Raw genomic sequence first — 23,048 nt, 5'->3', positions numbered from 1 at the left:
ATGTGAGAGAATGAATCACTGTAGAAATTCTGATGCATTTTCATTCATATCGTATTTATTTGTTGTCCTTTATCCAGTTTATTAATTCTGAATATTCTTAGAATGCTCTGATTCACTTGACTCATAGTCAGATATCTATAAATTTACTTTTCTTCCCTATTGCTTTATGCTGTTTTCTGTGGTAATCTTGCTTATATTCTTTATCTTCCACCATAATGTTTGCACATAAGCTTACTTTTTCCAATGAAGTGCTCTTGGTTATGACTTTTCTTTTCAAGGAGATAAGTATTGGCCAGACAAATTCTGGACTTTTCTTATTTAGAATCTTTTGTAGTGATTTATTTTATATCTGTTTAAAAAAATTCGTGGTAATCAGTCTTCATCCTGTGTCTATTTCCTGTTTTTCAAATTCCAGAGCTTAAGTATATGAGCAGGTTAGAGCTTTTATAATTACATGGAATTACTTTAATTTTTCCTTTCTTCTGATACAGTGTTCATTTTGACCTGAAAACACACAGCTGAATGATTCCCAAATCAGTAACCAGTATTTTTGTGTTCATCTAGCACTTTCAAAGTTTTTCCAAGAAAGCATTCATAATATACAGTAATGAGACTTCTGAGTAGTCTACAAACCTTTGATCTCTTTTGTTTAATGCTCAATGATTTTTTTCAACATTGTTATCTTGTCATATCTAATTTCATGTAAAGAGCACCAAATACAAAGGATATATGTTGAATTAATTTAATGTACTAGTTATCTTCTTTGTAGAATTTTCTTGCTTCCTTGACTAAAGACCATGTCCTGAAAGAATTTATCCTTTTCCCAGAAATTCCAGTTCTGGGGCTTTCATTATCTTAAATAGTGGTTGCTTCAGGCTCTCACCACATCTTGACCTAGCCACAGTTTTGCTTCACTTAAATCCCTAAGCATTTTCTAGCCTTGCTACTATCTACATACATTTCTTGAAATGTTCCCTTCTTTTTCTCACCCCACATTAGAGTAGATTGTCTTTGATGGCAGGGAATGTCTTAGCTTTTGTCTAAGTTTAGTGTTAGTGTAGTGCTTAGTTTAGTGTTTGGCATGTTTAGTGCTCAGTATGTACTTTTTCATTCATTCCTCATAGTGGTACATAAGCTTGCAATTCTCTTCATGGTGTTTCCTTTGCCTAAACTTCTTGTAAAGGAAATAAAATGGACAAGTGTCTGATTGAATCTTGTTTTTTTTGATGACCTTGGGAATACAACAAAATCTATTTTACCACTTTGTTTCCTTCCCACATAGAATCTGTATGCTGTCCTTCTGTTGAGCTGTAAAATCTTATATCTTCTCATTTTATTGATGTAAAAATATCTATAAAGGATCTTAGAATTTAGAGACAGGAGGAAAATTATCCAACTAGTCCACCCTTCTCATTTTACAGATGATGAAACTGAAACCCAGGGAAGAAGTAACTTGCCCAAAGCTATATAGGTAATGAATAGCAAAGATAACCATATTTTTTCCCTCCCTAAGCCAATTAAAGTTAAGTGACTTGTCCAAGGTCACACAGCTAGGAAGTATTAAGTGTCTGAGACCAGATTTAAACCCAAGTCCTCTTGACTTCAGAGCTGGTGCTCTATCCATTGCGCCACCTAGCTGCTCCGATAGCCACATCTTTTGATTATAAATTCATTGTTCTTGTGTTCCCACTTTTGAAAATAACTTTTTGAGCACTTTTTTTGAAGTTTTTGAAAACACTTTTCGAGCACACATATTCCCAATATAAGTCTGTTTACTTTTTTATATTTTAGTATAACATATACCATCATAGTAACAATTATATATATTATGAAAGTCATAAAAATTAAAAGGAGATAAAAATAAAATTATGTTTTGTAATTAGTAGGAACCAACAGACTTTATTGAGTAGGCATACTACTCAATCTAGTATTTCAGTAGTCCAATCTAGGGGTTCCAAAGTAGCTTAGTGGTTCTATAAGTGAAAAAAAAAGATTAAAAGAGATTTTATGGAAGTAAAATCAATCCAATTTAACAACTCCTTGGATATGTGGCTCAAATGAGAGTAAACATTAGGGCAGGGGTGGGTAACCTTGGTTTGTTTTTTGCCAAGGGCCATCATTTGGATATTTATATCATCATTGACAGGCCATACAAAATCATCAGTTTAAAGAGCTCAAACAGTGGGAAGTTGTTGTACTTAGTTTTCAGCTAATCATTGCCTACATGCCTTATTTTAGGGACCTTATCTGACTCACAGCCTGGATGTTTCCCACTCCTGCATTAGAAGATGACTGAAATTGTGAATCTGGGAAGCTCAGTGGTACTTATGACAAAAATGAGGAAGTCTGGATTGTGTAGGAAAGATAATTCAGTGAAATTATAGCTCATCCATACTTACTTATTATGTGTGACTATGATCCTCCTAAAAACGAGTCATACTAGTCCCATATTCATGGGGTAATCTTGGGATCAAGGTGTAGCTCTAGTGGGGGTAGGGCAATTTTCCCTATGCAGCTGTTTTTATTATAAATTGACCTAAAGGACCTATATCTAGAGTATAATGGGAAAAGGTGGGAATTGCATATCTATTGGAATCCAGAAGTTTTGTAGGAGGGTAGGAGAGTATTGGGTGACGACAATGCATAAAGAGAGAAATGTAGAGTATTATGAATTCACCTTGATTGGTCATTCCTTGAGATTATGCCATGCCCCATTGAGAACGTGTAGCATTCTCTTCTCTTCACCCTCCCCTCCCCTCCCCCCGATATTGGAGACCATTGATTTGGGGACTGTGACTCATATCACAACCTCATATCACTTTTTCACTTTCAGTGTAGAAATGGAAGTCAAACAAGATTGAGGACCATTTTGTATTTTATGTGTTTCATGGGTTACTATTCCCAAAGAATTTATCAACCAAATACCAGCATGCTGATATTAAACCTTTCAAAATGAGGCCCTGGTTGGTTGATATGTATGTATGGGTGGGTGGGTGTAGGTGTGTATATTTATGATAGAGAGAGAAGGAGGTGAAAGAAGGAAAGAGAGAGAGAGAGAGAAAAGAAAAGGTATATTGTGACTATAAGACCATACATTCAACTTTAGAAATGAATGTCTTATTAATCTTTTTGGCTACATCTTCTTGATGTGTTGATTATGTTAGCTGATCTCAATTTAGAATCCCAGATATTTATACAAGTCACATATACAAGTATAAACATATGCCATCTTTTTCTTTTGGTAACTGATATACTTTTAAAATATATTTTAAATAGAAATCTTTTGTAGTTAGAAAATGCTCCATTTTCTTTTGTTTTATGTATTATCTTTGTGCCCTTTTTATGCCAGCACACATAAAAGTTGCATACAGTTGTTGTTGTTGTTTTTTAAAGAATGTGGACTTTTCTTATGTAACATTCACAATTCAACACATTTATTTTTAGTCAAAAATTAGAACTGTTTTGGTAGTGTGTATGTTGTTTTATTGAGAATAGTTGGTTTTTTTTGGGGGGTGGGGGGTTAATTTACATTTCGCTAAATTCTTTTCTTCCTCCTTCCCAAAGAGTTTTAAGTGTTTTTAATGAGATTTTTAAAAAAATTGGCATCCTTGCGGATTGAACTTTTCCCTTCCCTATCCTGAACACCTGTTCATAAAAGGTATACATAAGGGATTGGGAAACCTGTTAGTATTTGTGCCAAAAGGAATGTTAGCAAATGTTTTTATTATAGCTGTTTGTCTTTAGCCTGACATAGAAGGTTGAATGAGCTTCATCTTTCCACCAACTTTGTAATGAGGAAAACTAGCATAATTTTATAAATTTTTGAATATACTGAAATGAAGGTATTGCTGCCAAATTCCTTGTATTATAATTAGTTACAAAAGAAATTTTTGCTAAGGTTCTCAAAAATATAAAAACAAAATTTTTGCAGATATAGAGGAATTTGAGAGGGGATGTAAAATCATGATTTGTTTGTGTGAAAAGGGAACAAATCCCAAGGGAACTGATGCTAATATTTACCAGATCCTGCTATTCCATTTCTCAGGGAAGATATTTTAGATGAATCATTGGTCTCTATACCTCAATATGAAGAATAGATTAATTCATCTATAGACTGTAAAATTCGACAGATTTAAACATAGGAAAAAACTTTAAAATTCCAAATACAATTTATAAATAGAACCAAAAGTGATTTTTTTTTTTTTAAATTTCTTATAGAGAAAGTGCTAGCCTAGGAGTCAGATTGCTTGGATTAATTCTGTTCTTGTCTCTAACATTTAATAGTGTGACCAGGACTCAGTCATTTAACCTCTTTTGAGTATATTTTCTTTTCTGTAAAATAGGGATACTTATGTCTCACCAGATTGTTATGAGGAAAGTAATATGTAAATCATAAATTGCTATATAGATATAAACTGCTATTTTCGTTTACTTTGTAAATTAATATCATTTACCTGAAAAATTAATAAATATCTTTAAACAAGTTCAGTTGAAGAAATTAGTCCAATTTTCATTTTTAAAAAAATATGTTGTGATTATAGACTGTTTTCCCGTTAATTATAACTTGTTGAAACCTCTTAGTAATATCCTGGGCAACTAAAGTTTCATCTGCAGTGGCTTTGCTTTCTTTATAGAATGAGTGAGTTGGATTTGTTACAAGTATGTGCTCCTGGTCCCTTTAAGCATTTTGTTTGTGAAATTATTTTCTTTTACTTTAAACCTATTTTGTTATATAAGATATCTATCTTTAATATGAGTTATTAAACTAATTTTATGAAGATATCTTATTCTTCTGGGAATAAACACTAAAATTGACAATTTGGCTTATATTTTGGTAAACAAAGATTAGGGGACAGTAAAGATCTTTTAATTGATTGGAAATAATTTTTATTTTCTTTATTACTTGAGGAATACTAAGTTTAGTTGTAAGAGAATTCTACCAGAGAATTGATTATCTTATATATTACTTTTCAGAGAAGTAACAATAATGATACAAATAGCTTCTCATGTGAAAAAAGCAACTTGTTCTCAGAGCATCTGTTTTGTGAATTTACTGATTTTTCAAACTTTGTTACCGTGAAAAAATGTTAAGTTAAGTATTTGTTGTTTTTACTGAAACATCATCGTTAACTGCTGTGACAAAAGTCATTATTCCTTCCTTACATTAAAAAAAAAAAAAAAAAAAAAACCTTTAATTCAGAATATTGTTTTTATGTCCTGATTTTTTTCCCTTATAGCCTTACCAATAACTGCCATGCTGAAATGTTTTAATTTAAAGTTTTCTTCCTTTGTACCTTTTAAGTTTTCTCTGTTGCTGCTTTTTCTGTGACACAAGCCTTTCATTATAGTCACTCTTCTTTATTCCCTCCCCACTTCTTTCTTTTCCTTTTTTTAAAGCCATGAGAAGCCGATCCATTGGTGAATGTGCTCTGCCATCGGTCTATATACGCAGTGCTAAAAGTGCTCCTGTTCTGATCCATACTTCCAAACCCTTCTTGCCTGATATTGTTCTCACTCCCCTTTCTGATGAACTTTCAGGTAGTGCTACCTCTGCTAATTTCTGCATCCCCCTTATCACTTTTTAAACCTGCTTAAATTTTGCTTAATCAGTAAACTCTTTAAGGTTAGTTATTAGGGGGAGGTATGGGAATGTGATTAAGTAATGAAAATAAACATTTTTAACATATGAATTCTAATGCGGTCTTCATAATTTATTTGGAAGTGTTAAGTTAGTGCTGTGCCAATATCCAAATTTTAGTTATAAATTTTTATGTTTTTAAGTTTGGTTTTGTTTTTTTCCCCACTTGGTAAAAGAATGCCAATTTGCGTTTGTGTCCTTTGTAGATGGCTGCTCAGAATTTATGTAGAAAAAGCATTCATAAAGAGAACCTTGATTTTTAAGTTTTCTGTCTTAAAATTTTTGAATGTTACTCAGAAAATAATAGAGGCCAAAAATATTATACCACTATACCAAAATAACTTTTTATATACATGCATTATGAAATCAGCTCTTAATTCCCATTCTAATGAAACTAAAAATAGTAATACCAATGATCCCCAAGAATAGATAACTAAAATAATTAAGGTTTTGGGATACTTTTTTATTCTTTGGTTAATAATGGTGATAGTGCAATTAACTTGATTTCAAACAAAATATTGAAACTATATAATGTAAGTCCAAAGAAGAAGATCTGGAAAATTGTCCAGTTTTGTATTCCTAAATTCTTTTCAATTCCTTCATGATTTTTACTCTATGCCTGGAATAGATAATTTCAGTTATACACACATTCTTATGTCCGGCCTCTATTTTCAACTTCTTTCTGCATTATAGCTTACCTTACATGAGCAGAGGTTGAATGGTATTCTTTATTTAAAGCCTTTTTTTTTTTTTAAACAAACTACGTACTAATGAATATAGGTTGGAAACCTTTCTTTTACTTCCTTGAAGTTGAATAACAACAGTGTTCAATTTATAAATCAATTACAGTTGATTAGATTTTGCTTTAAAATTTTCTTTCTGACATAATCTTTTTATCTCATTAATGAGATCTAATTCTTAGTAGAACCTTAAAATAACTGTGGTAGATAATTAAAAGTTGAAGATTTTTAAAAATAGAAGCTCTCTTTTGGTATCATAATACAAAATAGAGATTTTATTATCGTTATCATCTAGTAAAGACTTTCCTTGTAATTTGTGAAACAATAAACTATGATCTAAAATTGTTTTGTATGAGACATGTTTATATTGCATATTTCAGGATACCATGTGGGAAAAGATTGTTTTAATATTTTCATAAGGTTTTTTTGAGGAAAATTTTAAAAGTATGTTTTTTTGGCTTCTTTTGTCTACTTACAAAGTAGAATGAATATATTATGTAATTTATAATTTAATTACCCTCCCCTTGATGATTTTATTTTTTCTTATTCTTAATATCTAGGCAAAAATCTGTTATGATAAACAAAAGTATTTTAAAAAGATGCATATAAATGCAAATAGGCTGTTTTTATACATGTTAATAGTTCTCTCAGTACTAAAGTTGTAGCAGTAAGAGCTAGAACCCCTATTTCTTCCTCTGAACAATTGCTGGCAGAATTAAGCTGTCAGTTTAATGGAATAAATTTGTAAAAACTGCAGAGGAGAGTTCTCATTCCATTGAGGCTTAAGTGTGACTCTTGTGATCAAAATTTGCCTTGATCATTGTATTAATAGTTAGATTCTGTACAAAAATCTATTTTTCATTTGAAACATGGAACAAAGAGTGCAAAGCAAAGACAAAAGTAATATAAACAGAATTTTAAAGTGATTATTTCTGTAATTATATTTATCTAAATATTTTGTGTTTTATTGGGTTAATTCCCAGAAATTTTATGGAGTTTGTATTTATTTTGCATAAAATTTCTCTTATAGTTTTTGCCTTTATATTTTGGGATTAGTATGCTTCCTCCCTCCTCACTTTACATGAAATTAGATGGTCAGATGATTAAAACTTAATTTTGTCTCTGTAATGAAATTATAGGGCTTATAATATTAACAAGCATTTATATAGTACTTTAAAATACTGCAAAATACTCTACATGTATTATTTCATCAGACTCTCATGACTCTGTGAGATTAGTGCTATTGTTATCCTGATTTTAGAGATGAGAAATATAAATGGAGAGGGGATAAATTATATGGCCACACCACACAATTCAGCTTATCTGAAGCAGGATTCAGACTCAAATCATCATGACTTCCAAGCTTACTATGGAATCTATTTTATACTAATAGAACAAAGAAAAAAGAAACAGAAAAAAGAGAAATAAACATATAAACAAAATGAATTATGAAATATCCTTTGCAGAAAAAAAGGTATACTTAAATAATTGGAGAGATAATCATTGGTAATGGGTAGGCTATATCAATCTAATAAAAAACATTATATCCTATTAATTTATAGATTAGGTGATTTGCCAATCAAATTCCTTAAGAGACAGTTCTTAGAAATAGAAAAAACCTTTATAGAATTCATGAAAATAAAAAAAAGATACATAGTCTTTTTTTAAAAATTGTAATTATTTTATTTTATTTTTATCATAGCTTTTTATTTACAAGATATATATGCATGGGTAATTTTTAAGCATTGACAGTTGCAAAACCTTTTGTTCCAACTTTTCCCTTCCCTCCCCTCACTCCTTCCCCCAGATGGCAGGTTGGCCAATACATATTAAATATATTAAAGAGATACATAATCTTTTAGGGAAATAGGGGGAAAAAAGTAGAATAAAGAGATCTTAAAGTATTACCAAGCTTCAAACAATATTATACAGATTTAGCCAGCATAACTTTCTGTTACTAGTTATGAAAGAGAAAAATAGATAAGATAAATAGAAAAGTAAAAAGATAAGGTGATCCAGAAATCAAAGCAATGTAAAACAGTAACCTTGTGTTTGATAAAGCTGAATTTTTTTGATAAGAATTTTTCGTTAAAAAGCCACATCCCTAAAGTCAGAAGGATCTGAGTTCAAATGTGACTTCAGACACTTAGCAATTCCTAGCTGTGTGACCCTAGGTAAGTCACTTAACCCCAATTGCCTCAGGAGAAAAAAAAATTTTTTTTCATTAAATTGGAAACAAATTTGGTAAAACTTACTAAATCTCATTTCTAATACCATGTGACACAATAACCTGAAAATTAATGTGACTTGCATTTGAATAAAATTATAAGAGAACATGATCAGATAGTTTTTACAACTATGTCTCAGGGAAAGAATTTTTTTATTATTATATCTTTTTATTTATAAAACATATGCATGGGCAATTTTTTCAACATTGCCCCTTCTGTTCCAGATTTTCCCCTCCTCCCCACTCTCTCCCCTAGATGGCAGGTAGTCCAATACATGTTAAATTACATGTTAAATCCATTATGTGTATATGCATACATATATATAGATATATTTGTCTTGCTGCACAAGAAAAATCGGATCTAGAAAGAAAAAAAAACTGAGGAAAACAAAAATACAAGCAAACAATAACAGAAAGAGTGAAAATGCTATATTGTGGTCCACACTCCGTTCCCATAGTCCTCTCTCTGGGTGTAGATGGTTCTCTTCATTATTGGACAATTAGAACTGGTTTGAATCATCTCATTGTTGAAGAGAGCCATGTCCATTAGAATTGATCATTGTATAATCTTGTTGCCATGTATAATGATCTCCTGGTTCTGCTCATTTCACTTAGCATCAGTTCATGTAAGTCTCTCCAGGCCTCTCTGAAATCATCTTGTTGGTCATTTTCTACAGAACAATAATATTCCATAACATTCATATACCATAATTTTTTCAGCCATTCTCCAAATGATGGATATCCATTCAGTTTCCAATTTCTAGCCACTACAACAAAAAGGGCTGCTATCAACATTTTTACACATGGGGGTCTCTTTCCTTCCATTAAGATCTCTTTGGGATGTAAACCCAGTAGTAATAATGCTGTTTCAAAGGATATGCACAGTTTGATAAAACTTTTTGAGCATAGTTCCAAATTGCTCTCCAGAGTGGTTGGATTTGTTCACAGTTCCATTAACAATGTATTAGTGTCCCAGTTTAGGGAAAGAATTCTTAATCATACAAAGAATAAATGAGAGTATAAAAGATATTGCCAACATTAGACATAGAATTTTAAAACTTTTGTATCAGTAAAGTTAATGAAGGCTGTAGTAGAAGAGAAATAATATATGTGAGAAAATATTTTCTTCAAAAAACATTGATAAAGTCTGATTAATCAAGTTACTACTGTGTGCCAGATGGGCTAAAAATGTAGAGCAGGGATTCTTAAACTTTTCCCACTTGGGATCCCTTTTAGTCTGAGAAATTTTTGTGAGATTCCCGATATATAGATATATAAAATAAGTACACAAATAAAACATTTACTGCTAATAAGTCATAATTTTGCTACCCCCATATTCAGTTACGTGACCCCATATAGAGTTGCAGTGTATGATTTCAGAAGCTTGGGTGTAGAGGATGCTAATAATACAAAGAAAAAAAATCATTTTTTTAGGAATATATGTAAGTCCAAGAGCCATTCCTCAATTATTTGTTAAAGGATTTGAATTAACCAGTCTTCATTGCAAGATAAATAGAAATGTGTTCAAAATCACTATTATTAATAAGAGATCTTATTGAGATCAACAACTCTCTAGTTCTCCTTCTATCATGCAAAAATTGGTGAGGACTACAAAAGTTGGAAATAATTTTTTGTTAGAGGAAATGTGCTTATAAAAGCACATTGATGTACTTTTATTAGCTGTGAAGTGGTCCAAACATCCTGGATTTTAATCTTAATTTCAATTAAAGAAAAAATGACTAGACTATATTTTTTGGTCTATCATTCTACTACTAAAGATGTATACTCCTAAGTCAGAGACAAAAACAAAGATCCAAGATATCAAGTGTCTTAATGGAATTATGAACTAATAGCTTATATATGCTTATTGACTATTTTAGAAAAATGAAAAAAAAAAGACATATAAACTGCAGAAGAAATAGATAATATCATGAACACAGCAAGACATTAATAGCAACATTTAAAGTTGATAGCAGAAGAACTTGTCACAAGGTGAGTGCCCCTTGATTATGGAATAGTTGGAGATAAAAAATCTTGCTATATGAATATAATAGAATATTATTGTATGATAAGAAATGACTAAGATGAACAATTCAGAGAAACCAATTTTATGAAAACAGAGAAATAAGCAGAATCAAGAGAACAACTTGTACTGTACCTGAATAGATGGGAAAAATCAGTAAAACAAAGTTGAGTAAAGATCATGAAGCATATCTCTTCCCTCATTTAAAAGCTGTGAGAGACAGATGTTATCTACATTTTCAGATAAGGTCACTCTTCACCAAATGTTTTTGCTTAACTTTTTTTCCTTATCTAAAGAGATAAGGAAAACCTTCCTATGGGAAGGTGGTCTGTAGGAAAGGATTATGATGCAAAGATTGTCATTTATTTTTATATGCGAACATATTTTAATTGATTTTAATAGAATTAAAATTGTTAATAGAATTAGGATAGTTTCTTAAGATAGTAAGACTTTTTGAGAACATTCATTGAATGTCCTTATATTTTTAATTGGATGGAATAGTTTAGTTGGAGGAATAGTTTTTCCTGAATATCTTGCTTGGATTGCTATTGTTCTGAAATTAAATCCCTTTTTCTTTTATTATATAAATTATCTTTATGAAACAGCTTGATGAACTATATTTCAGGACCCAAAGTTTATTCCAAAATGGAGTTTGGGGGTGGATGGGGTTGCAGGTGAAATTTGAGTTGAGAATTAATGATAGCCAGAAGGCAGAGGAAAGGAGGGAGAGCTTTCCAGGCATGTGGACAGCCAGTGAAAATATATCTGGTCACACACACAAAACATACTTTTTATATTTTTTTAATGATGAATTATTAACATCTCCATCACTTTCTTAAATCTAGACAATTACACAAAAAAGACTTGATTTGTTGTAGCATTTGTTAATTTTACGGGTACAAATGCATACATAAAAAAAAATTAACAGTTGTCTCTGATTTGAGCTGGCTTCAGCTCACCCCTCCTTGTATTTAATAGGAGGGTTTTATGAGAAAAGTACTTTGTAAGTGTATGAAACTCTAAATAAACGTGAATGATTAATGTTGGCGTTTATCTTCATTACCACTAGCCTGGGTTGACTTTTTTTGTTTTTAAGCACTGTCTCCTTTATATATTCAGTTTCTAGTTTTAGCTGGGTGAATAACCTACCTTTTCTTTATTTTTAAAAAATGAAATGTTTAACTCCTATAAAAACTAACCTGTATGCAACATAACAGGCATTTCAAAATAATACAAGTCAGACATTTTCTCATGTAATGCTATTGAAAATAATACTTAAAATGACCATTTTTTATATATTCCTATATTCATAGCTTCCTTCTAAGATGTGACATTTTAGTAATATTAATTCTCTCAAAAAAAGAAATGGCTAGGGGAGTTAGTTTTAATTTATTATTTAGAAATAAAGCCACAAGCAGAACTTCATTAAGGAAACTGAGATTTCTTAAGATTTAGTCAAAGTCTACTTTTCATTCTCTCATTTTATGAAGAGAATTTTGGATTAAGTTTTTCAAGCTAAGGTGAACAAATCATTTTGGCTTTTTTTTTTTTGGTTTGTAAAATAGAGTGGTTTTAAGAGAGATTAATTATTTCTAGGCTTAATGTTTATGAAAATGATATACCTTTTATATTTGATGTAAGCAATATCATAACTAAATTATTTCAGGAAGACATTGTGACTTTCTTTTGATACAAGTAGGAGCATCAGTTCTCTTATCTGTAAAATAGAGTTAACAATAGTAGATATATTGAATTTAAGATGTCTATAAAACAATCAGAAATAGGAGGCTGGAGGTCAGTAGAGGGATTGGGGATAAACTGTTGAATTTGAGAATCATTAATTTAAAGATTATTAAGTCTATGGGAATTTATGAGATTAAGTGAAGGTGATATAAAGGGAGAAGAAAAGAGGGCCAGCACAATCTATTTATAATCTACCTTAAAATATTTTTGTGAGACTTAACATGAAATTATATATGTAAAATAGTTTGCAAAATTTAAAATAGTATGTGAATGTCATTTATTATTTTGTAATGCATTGATCTTTAGTACTTATAAAGCTGTTATCTTAAGTTATATAAAACAAAATGTCCATTTATCCTGTTATGCTCAGTAATTTATTAGATATCCTTGGTTCTCTTAATAAACATCTGCAATGAGTGATAGCAAGGCAAATTTTTATTTCAGATATGACCTAATTTTTGCCACAGCACAAATTTTGTTTTCTTCTTTTTTGTCCTTAAAGTATTTTGTTTTGTTTTTTCCTGAAGCAGTTGGGGTTAAGTGATTTGCCCAAGGTTACACAGCTAGGAAGTGTTAAGCATCTGAGCCCACATTTGAACTCAGGTCCTTCGGACTTCAGGGCTGGTATTCTATCCACTGTAACAACTAGCTGACCCCTTAAAATATGCTTTTGATGCTTTTTGTATTTACATTAAATTAATGTCTGATTATAACACTTCTCACACCTACCCAATGACCTTTTTTTGTAATAAGATTTAAAAAGAAAAAGATTCAAAACCAAGTAACATCAACACAAAATATGCTACATTATATATTCATAAGACTCCATCTTTATATAGTACAGGTTTAAAAATTCACAAATATTGATTCTGTAACTAATTTTTATTCCAGTTTTATTTTTAAATGTTGGTCTATGTTTTTTTCCTTTTTGTGTTAACTTTAAAAGTTTGAGATAATTTAATTTTAAATATGTTAAATTTTATATTTAAATCTAGTCAAGTTTAAATTTAAATAGGTGTAATAAATACAATTAATTAAAACTCACCCAAAATCAGACAGTTGAAACTTTGGATTTATTTCCTACCATTTCCATTTTTTATAATCATATATTGACTAAATTTAATGAGCACTATATTTTAACATTTATTTTCTTCTTTCAAAATTTGTGTAAGTTAAAATTTTCTTAAGAGAAATTGTATTGACAGAAGAGCATCCATTAATATTCTGGTATTTTTATCTCTTAGGAAAAATCATTTGATTTAATTTTTGCTATTAACTGTTATATTAAAACCAGTAACTGTTTTTGTCATGCAAAGGACACTTTGGATAAATATGTTATCATTACTCTAGTTCTGATATTCATTAACAAGTTGATACAATTAAATGATCCCCTTTCATGTTTAAAGAACTGTTTATTTTCTAATAGTATACAACCATCTTATAAAATATTTTTTAGAAATCATGTTGGATTTAAGTAACATGAAAATCCCCAAAATAGAAGAACTTTGTCTTAATTGTTACTTATTCTTCCCTTATTGTATTTTAGAGTTCAATAAACATTGTGAAGGAATATAAAATATTATTTCTGTCCTTAAGGAATTTTTGGTCAATTTGGGGCAATCCAAATATACACATATTAATCATTAATAAACTATTAAAAACAGAAGATACAAAGACAAAAATAAAAACATTCATGACCTCAAGGAACTCAAATTCTACTAGAGAAGACAACACTTATGTAAATAAATATATACAGTGTATATACAAAATAAATGCAACACAACTTTGGGAAGAAAAACTTTAAGAATTAGGGAGAGCTGGAAAGTAATCATTAATAAACTATTAAAAACAGAAGATACAAAGACAAAAATAAAAACATTCATGACCTCAAGGAACTCAAATTCTACTAGAGAAGACAACACTTATGTAAATAAATATATACAGTGTATATACAAAATAAATGCAACACAACTTTGGGAAGAAAAACTTTAAGAATTAGGGAGAGCTGGAAAGGCTTCATGTAGATAGAAAGTGATGCTTTTGAATTGAAGAAGGAAGGAAATTAAGAAAACAAGGATAATGAGAGGCAGGGATGAAAATGTTATTTTCTAGTTGAGGTGAGAAGGTGAGGGTAAGGAACAGCCAGTACAGGATGTGATGAATTTTAAGTGCTAAACAGTAGAGTTTATATTTTAAGGGCAATAGGGAAACATTAAAGTTTATTGATTAGAGGAACAATATGATATGCCATGTTATACTTGCCAACTATGTGGAGGATAGATTGGAGAGAGGTGAAACTTAAAATAGAAAAATCAATTAGAAGGCTATGACAGTAGTTTAAGTGATTTCTGAAACTAGTATCATGACCATTTGAGTAGAGAGAGAGAAATGCTAGAAATATTGTGGAGTTAAAAACAAAATTTGGCAACTGATTAGGTATGTGGAGTGAATGAGACTTGGGAGTTAAGAATAAAAAAATCAACATTGCAAAGCCAAGTGACTAGAAAAATAATGGTTGTCTTAATAAAAATGGGGAAGTCAATAAATATTAAATACCTACTATGTACTAGACAATAAACATGTTAAGCAGTGAGGATATAAAGAATGACAAAATACAGTCCCTATCCTAAAGAAGCTCACATTCTAATGAAAGATATGTAAATATATGCAAATAAGCTTTATACAAGATAAATAGGAAATAATCAACAATGGGAAGTTAGTAAAATTTAGAAGGATCAAGAAAGGTTTCCTATACAGAAGGTAAGATTTTAATTAGAATTTAAAGAAAATCAAAGAAAACAGAAGACAGCAATGTGGTGAGACAGCAATTTGGGCCAATGAAAATGTCTGGCGTCAGGATAAGACTGAGTATAGCAAGGAGACTATTATCACTGGTCTGAAGAGAACATGGAGATGATGGAGTGAAGATTTTAAGTATAAGAACCAGAAAAATAGGTGTGAACTCTATTATAGAGGTCTGAAGGCTACATAGAGGATTTTGTATTTGGGCTGTTGCAATAATCCAGGTGTGAGTTGACAAGGGTGATAGTATCAAAGGGAGGAAACTACTAACATATTGGAAAGATGTTGCAAAAGTGAAATTAATTGTTCTTGGCAACAAATTGAAAATGGAAGTATGAGAAAATAGTGAAGATGGAATCTAGGCTGTGAGCCTGGGTGATTAGGAGTATGATAGTGGAAATGTTGAGTTTAAGATGTCTGTAAGACAATTGGAAATGTGAGAATGAAGGTTAGTAGAGGGGTTAGGGATAAATTGTTGGATTTGAGAATTATTAGCTTAAAGATATCATTAAATCCATGGAAATTTATGAGATCATTAAGTGAAGGGAAAATAGAGAAGAGGACTCAACATAGAGCACTGAGGAGTGGTGTCTCTAAAATCTAGAGAGAAGATAACATCAAGGAAAACAGGGTAATTGACAGTTTCAAAGATTACAGAGGAGTCAAGTAGAATGAGGACTGAGAAAAGGCCATTTGTTTGGATAGGGAAAGTAGATAGAGAGGACAAAATTAGGAAGGTGGTATGATCATTGATAGGATGGGAATGACAGTTTGTTAAACAGGAGATTGGATAAGAATATAGAGGATATATATAAAAAAGAATATAGAGGGGGTAGCCAGATGGTGCAGTGGATAGAGTGCTGGCCCTGAAGTCAGGACGACCTAAGTTCAAATCCAGCCTCAGACACTTAATACTTCCTAGCCATGTGAACCTAGGCAAGTCACTTAACCCTAATTGCCTCTGCTTAAAAAAAAAGAAAGAAAGAAAGAAAGAAAGAGTAATGTATATAGTTACATGCGCATTTGTTCAAGTATATTGACATACACATGAACACACATGTATATATGTTCACATGTACATGTGTTGTGTATGTGTATTCACATACATACTATAACTAGGAATAGATGAGAGATAAAAGTAAAATTTATTTGAATGAAATTGGTCATTTCATTTGGATGAATTTCTTTGTAGAACATTTCATTGCAAAAACAACCCAGTAAAAACCCATTAGTATCAAAAATAAAAAAGGTAAATTTACCACCAATGTAAGAGGAAAGCTATTTTACCCAATTATATGCCTATAAATCTGAAAATCTAAGTGAATAGTTGAATATTTACAAATATATGTTGCCCATATTAGTAGAAGAGGAAAAATAGAATTCTTAAATAACTCTGTCTTAGGAAAAAACAATTGAACAAGACATAAATGAGCTCCCTAAGAATAAATGCATAGGACCCGATAGATTCATAGGTGACTTCTGTCACATATTTAAACAATTCATTCTAAATTATTTGAAAAAATAAGTGAAGAAATCTTAAATTCCTTTTATGACACAAAAAAAATGGTACTGATATCTAAACCAGAAAGAGCAGAAACAGAGAAAGAAAACTCTTGTTTTCCTAGTGAATAATGATGAAAAAATTTTTAAATAACTATTAAAGAGATTAGAACAATATATCATAAAGATTGTTCATTATAATCAGATGAGTTTTATTCCAGGAATACAGAGCTGATTTAATATTAGGAAAACTATCAGCATAATTGACAACATCAGTAGCAAAAATTATATGATTATCTTAGTAGGTACAGAAAAACTTGATGAAATACAGCACTCATTTTTAAAAAAATAAAGTAGTAATAACTTTTTATTTTTCAAAATACATGCAAATATAGTTTTCAACATTCACCCTGGCAAAGCCTATTGTTCTAAATTTTTTTCCCTCACTCACTCTCTCCCCCCACCCCTAAATACCAAGTGATCCAATATAAGTTAAACATGTGTAGTTCTTTTAAACATATTTCCCTATGTTTGTGGGAAAAATCAGATCAAAAAGGGGGGAAAAAAGCAAACAAACAATAACACAAAAAGGGTGAAAAGACTATGCTTTTATGTACATTCAGACTCTGTAGTTCTTTCTGAGTGTGGATGGCTCTGTCCATCACAAGTCTACTGGAATGGCCTTGAAATCTCACCTAATTACAACATTCATTTCTATTAAAAAACATTAGAAAGCATAGGAATAAATGATTAGCAAACATTATCTTTAATGGGGATAAGCTAAAAGATCCGGGGTATAGCAAAGATATCCATTAGCACCATTGTTATTCAATATTGTACCAGAAATGCAAGCTATAGCAGTAAGAGAAGAAAAAAAAAATTAAAGGAATTAGAATATGCAGTGTGGAAATAAAACTATCACTCTTGTACACAATATGATGATATATTTGGAGAATTCCAAAGAATCAACTAAAAAAACCTAGTTGAAATAATTAGCAACTTTACCAAAGTTGCAGAATATAAAATAAAATACACATAAAATTAATATATTTATTCATGCTATACCAATCAGATTATTAAAAAATTATCTTATAGAGCTAGAAAGAATAATAATAGATTTCATCTGGAAGAACAAAAACTCAAAAATATTTAAGGGAATTCATGAAACAAAAAAAAATTGCCTAGTCATATCAGATCTCAAAATGTATTGTGAAGCTACTGCCTAAAAAAAAGAATGGTTGATCAGTGGAAAAGATTAGATACACAATATACAGTAGGAAATGACCATAATTATCTTGTGTTTGATTAAAATATATATATATATATATATATATATATATATATATATATATATATATATACATACACACACAGGCTTTTAAGATTAGAATTCACTATTTGGCAAAAAATACCTCATACCATCTACCATGATAGATCTCCAAATTATGTACTAAAATGGGTATATGATTTAGACATAAGGTGTGATACCATAAATAGATTAGGGGAGTATTTACTCTGTCATCCATGGATAAGGGAAAAAAATTATTATCAAGCAAGAGATAGAGTTAAAGAATATAAATATTACATTAAATAAAACATTTTATACAAACAAAAACAATGAAGCTGAGATTAGAAGGAAAGCAGAAAGCTGGGGAAAATTTTTACAGCTGATTTCTCTGATAAAGTTCTTATCTCTCAAATATATAGAAATGTGATTCAAATAACTCAATAATATATATTATTCCTCAATTGATAAATAGTCAAAGGATTGTTAAGTCAGTTTTCAGATGAAGAAAGCTCTCTATAGTCATATAGCTCTAAATCTCTTGATTAGAGAAATGCAGATTAAAACAACTCTAAAGTATCACTTCACACTTGTTACATCTGTTGGCTAATAAATAAAAATAGAAAAGGATGCATTTTTTTATGGAATTGTGAACTGGTTAAACTATTCTGGAAACAAATTTGGACCTATTCCCAAAATGATATTCTTAGATATCCTTACATCTGACAGTACCACCACTAAGTAAAAAATATTAAAAAAAAAAAAAAAGGAAAAGAACCTATACAAACAGAAATATTTATGGTATTCCTCTTTATCATGGCAAAGAATTAATTACCATTAATCGGGAAATGACTGAATAAGTTGTGATACAGGATTGTGATGAAATACTGTTGTGCTATATGAAATAATGAGCAGTATATTTTCAGAAAAAGACATGAACTGATTCAAAATGAAGTTAATAGAAACAGAAGAATATTATATATAGTAATAGCAATACTATGTAATGATCAACTGTGAATTACTTAGCTGTTTCCAACAATAGAAAAATCTAAGACAATTCTGAAGAACCTATGCTATAAAATGTGATCTGCTTTTAGAGAAAGAACTGATGGTGTCTGAAAGCAGATTGAAGCATGCTGTTATTTTACTTAATTTATTTTTCTTGATTTTTTTTGCCTGTTTTTTCTTTCATTGTATGATTGGTATGGAAATATATGTTTTTCATGACTATATATATATATAGCCTTTATTAAATTGTTTGCCTTCTCAGTGATGGAAGAGGGAAAAGAAGAGGAAAGCATTTGAAAGTCAAAAGTGTAGAAAGTAAACATTAATATTTGTTTTTAATTGAGAAAATCTAAAACATTAAAATTTAAAAATAAACCAGTCTCTACAGTGTTAATGCAGAAAATATATATAAATAACATATACTTTATGTTTGGACAAAGTTTAAAACTCCTTTTTTTTTTTTTTTTCCCCCAGCAAGCATTAGCATACTAGGATATTCATATGATAATCAAAATTTTCTGGATAACTTTTTGTTATGTGTTGCTAAGATTCATTAATTGGATGGTTGCCCTACTTTAGTTGAATAGTATGTTAAAAATTTGTTTTTAAATTGACCCTATGCATCTGAGAACTTGGAAGCAAAGTGAATTTCCCACGTATACAGGGCAGCTTTTGGATATAGTAGTCTTCTTTTGCTTTCTTGGAATAAAGGTACAGATTTGGTGCTAAGCTTGCGTTCATCCTAGTCCCATATATTTTCCATCTGCCATCTATATAAAAGCCCTGTAATGCCAAAAAGTTTCTAAGCCTAATAGATTTTGAGCATCTAGGAGCTAGACACAGCCTGCAGGATAGTAGCATCTATTTGAGGTCTTAAAAACAGATTCATCAGAGATCCCAAGTGTCAGAATACCCAAGTAGACTAAATTGATATTTCTAAAATACATATTGATCATGTCACTTCCTTGCACAGGACTATTTTCTCAGTGATAAAATGTAATTTTCTCTGTTTGTTACATGAAACTTTTTAATGTCTGGCTCTAGCTTATCTTTCCAGATTGGTTACACATTTCATTCCATCACACATACTATATAGGATTAGAATATAGGATTTAGTTTTAGTCTTTGTTTACTTATCAGTTTCTTAATCATTTCTTGATGAGTTGTTACCTCATTTTCAATATTCCCATAGCTTCATTTATTGACCCCAGGTACCATGTTGGTTCTGCATTCAGCTCTTTAGTGATTCATGGTATGGAGTGTAGAAACTGATAACACTCTTCCCATAGTAAAGCAGTCTTAGTCTTCAGTTATAATGAAACCCTGATTTAGCTACTCTCCTTCCTCTCTTATAGTGTTCCCTTCTCCCTTCCCCTCCCCCAAACTGTGCCTCTTAAACCTGGAATATCCTTCCACTTGCCCAATCCCCTTCTCCTAAGGGTCAGTTCCTTAAAGGGCTTCTATTTTGAGTATATCCCCAGACCAGCCATGTTTCACTCCTTTCCTGGTTGTGCCTATGATTCTTGACTTTGCCAATGTTAGTACCTTCATTTATCACCCTTAGTGCTTGCTTTTCACCTTCTTTTCTTATGTGTTGTGTAACCCTTCTCATCTCCCCATTCTCAAATTAGAAATGTGAGCTCCTTGAGAACAGGGACTATTTTTCTTTTTGCTTGCATTTGTATGTTCAGTACTTGGCACATACTAAATCCTTAATAAATGATCAGTACCATGCCTTGTCTTGCCAGAGAGTATAGAACTTGATCTTTCATTCTGATTGGAAACTTCTAGTGCCTTTTTTCCATATTGCTGTGCTTCAAAATTACTCTTTGCTGACTCAACTATCTATCCTTACTTTTCATCTTTATCGCATTCCTCGACAGTACATCCCTTCTAGGAATTCCTTTCCATTGTGACTTTTGGATTTAGTTCATTGTTTGTAGATTGTTTATTATGCCATGTCATTTTATGCTATTTAGTCTGTTCATAATAACTTCCCTTTACCAGAAGACACTATGTCATTATATCTCAATTTACTTTTTCTAGTACTGGATACTCTTATATTCTTACCACAGTGGGTTAGGAAGACTAGCTAGCATAATCTTCATTGTTACTTCCTTCCGTCATCTTTTGCCACCATCACTCAACAGTCTTTCTTTCTTTGAGATTCATTTCATTGATCTATATCAATCATTACATATTCATATTGTCTAGTTTCTTAGTCTCCAAATCATTCTCTCTTTCTCAAGGAATTGTTAGCACATTGCTCACAATCTTTCCACCAAACTCTCTACCTTCATATCCAAGGCTTTCCTTTTGAATTTCCTGCTCTTTGTTCCATTTTCTCAGCCTCCAACTTTTGTAACATATCTTCATTTCACTTCAATCACTTATAGTGATGAATACATTCTTACATCATCTATAACTCAACTGATATAGAATGTTCCTCTCTCTGATCATAATCTCCTATCTTTTGATCTCTTCTTCTCCTTCACTCTTCCCAAACTTCTTCCCCCCTCATCATGGCTTCTAATTCCTCTTCATGTACTTACTTTTCTCCAACTTTTATCATCTCTACTGTGGCCTCTTTTTTTCCTCTTTATAATCTTGATCACTTCAACTGCAAATCTGTCCATGAATCCCTTGTTGCTTTATCCTATTGCCACTTATACTTTGTCACATTCTAACACTGGATTTACCTTCAGTATTTACCATTTATTCTACTTGAGTGTTTCTGAACACTTCTAGAAAAAAGTGGTGGGACCTTTCCATTTGCATCTGATTTATATCAAATATCTATGTAGCTAGCTGCTTGATAATCTTCATTATTCTTCATTGGCTAACTTTCATTCTCTTAATAGCTATTCATAGCCTTCTTTTGAAATCCCCCACAGTACCTGTATCACTTCCCTCTCAGCAAAATATATTACTTCTTACTGAGAAAATACATATTTTGGACCAAAAATGGACCTTATATTTTTTGCTCAGTTGCTGAAGAAAAGGTAGCTTTTTGCTAAGACCTTTCCCTGCTCTGACTCTTACTGTTGCTCAAGTCCTAGTTTTCATCTCCTACTCCTACCTCTTCCAAGTTCACCCTGTCCATTCTCTTTCTAATCTTCAGTCTGTCCTTATAAACTGTCTTCTTCCCTTCTGTTTAGAAACATATCCAAGTTTTCCTTCTCTCATTCCTTATGGAACTTTTTGCTTTATCCTTCCATCCCCTCCAGCCACCATCCTGTATCTTTCATGGCCAAATTTTTAGAATGTTTTCTACACTTGTTACTTTATATCTTTTCCTCTCATTTCTCAACTTTTTGTACTTTGGCTTCCAAATCTTGTCACTCAATTGAAATTGATGTCCGGGGTCCTCAAAAATGTCTTAAATTTTTGAACTTATTGTTTTTTTCTGAATTCTTATTCACAGTTTGTTACCGCTGACCATTCTATCTTCCTGGATAATCTCTCCTTCCTTAATTTCTGGGATACTGTTCTCTTTCTTTGTTCTTCTCTTGCCTGTCTCATCTATACTCGGTCTCCGTAGATGAATTTTTACCCTTGTTTATTATTAAGTGCATGATTCCTCCCCATAAACTTTCATTGTGTTAAATTCCTTTTTTTTCTTGTATTTTTTTCTCTTGATGATTTCATGAGCTCCAGCGGGATCAGTTATTATCTTATCATTGATGATGACAAACTAGCCACTTAACTAGTCATAACTTGTTGTATATCATCATCTGATTCTTTCTTAGGCATTTCAAATTCTAATTTGCATCCTTGTCCTCTTGTAGATGGTGCTTGATAATCTTTATTCTTCATTGGCTAACTTTCATTCTAAGAAGATACTGTTTTTTTTTTTTTTTTTTAAGGTTCATTTTTTCTCCTAAGACAGGAAACTATGAAAGCCTAAAAGTTAGGAATCCTTTACTTAATACAGTAATAGGATTTTTTAAAAAGCATTTTATTTTTATTTTTAATGGCCATAATCTTGCCAATAAAGCTTATTATATAATTTCCAGAAATTTTTGGGAATACTAGTTTCCAATGTTCTTTTCATATATGGCCACTAGGTACTGAAATATATT

At 31.1% G+C, this 23,048-nt stretch overlaps 1 protein-coding gene across 3 annotated transcripts in view; it reads left to right on the top strand.

Moving 5' to 3' along the window:
* RALGAPA1 (Ral GTPase activating protein catalytic subunit alpha 1) overlaps nt 1-23,048 on the top strand; it is a 307,831-nt gene that overhangs the window by 119,595 nt on the left and 165,188 nt on the right. For 2 of the 3 annotated variants that reach the window (XM_051977982.1, XM_051977983.1), the window contains exon 17: nt 5,398-5,538. The exons of the other annotated variant lie outside the window; for it this stretch is intronic. In XM_051977982.1, coding sequence (XP_051833942.1) covers nt 5,398-5,538 — 141 coding nt within the window. The remainder of the gene's footprint in view (nt 1-5,397; nt 5,539-23,048) is intronic. 3 annotated transcript variants of the gene reach the window in all.

This window comes from Antechinus flavipes, chromosome 2, assembly GCF_016432865.1.
Source record: "Antechinus flavipes isolate AdamAnt ecotype Samford, QLD, Australia chromosome 2, AdamAnt_v2, whole genome shotgun sequence".
In the NCBI taxonomy this organism is placed as follows: domain Eukaryota; kingdom Metazoa; phylum Chordata; class Mammalia; order Dasyuromorphia; family Dasyuridae; genus Antechinus; species Antechinus flavipes.
This window is presented reverse-complemented; position numbering and strand designations above follow the sequence as displayed.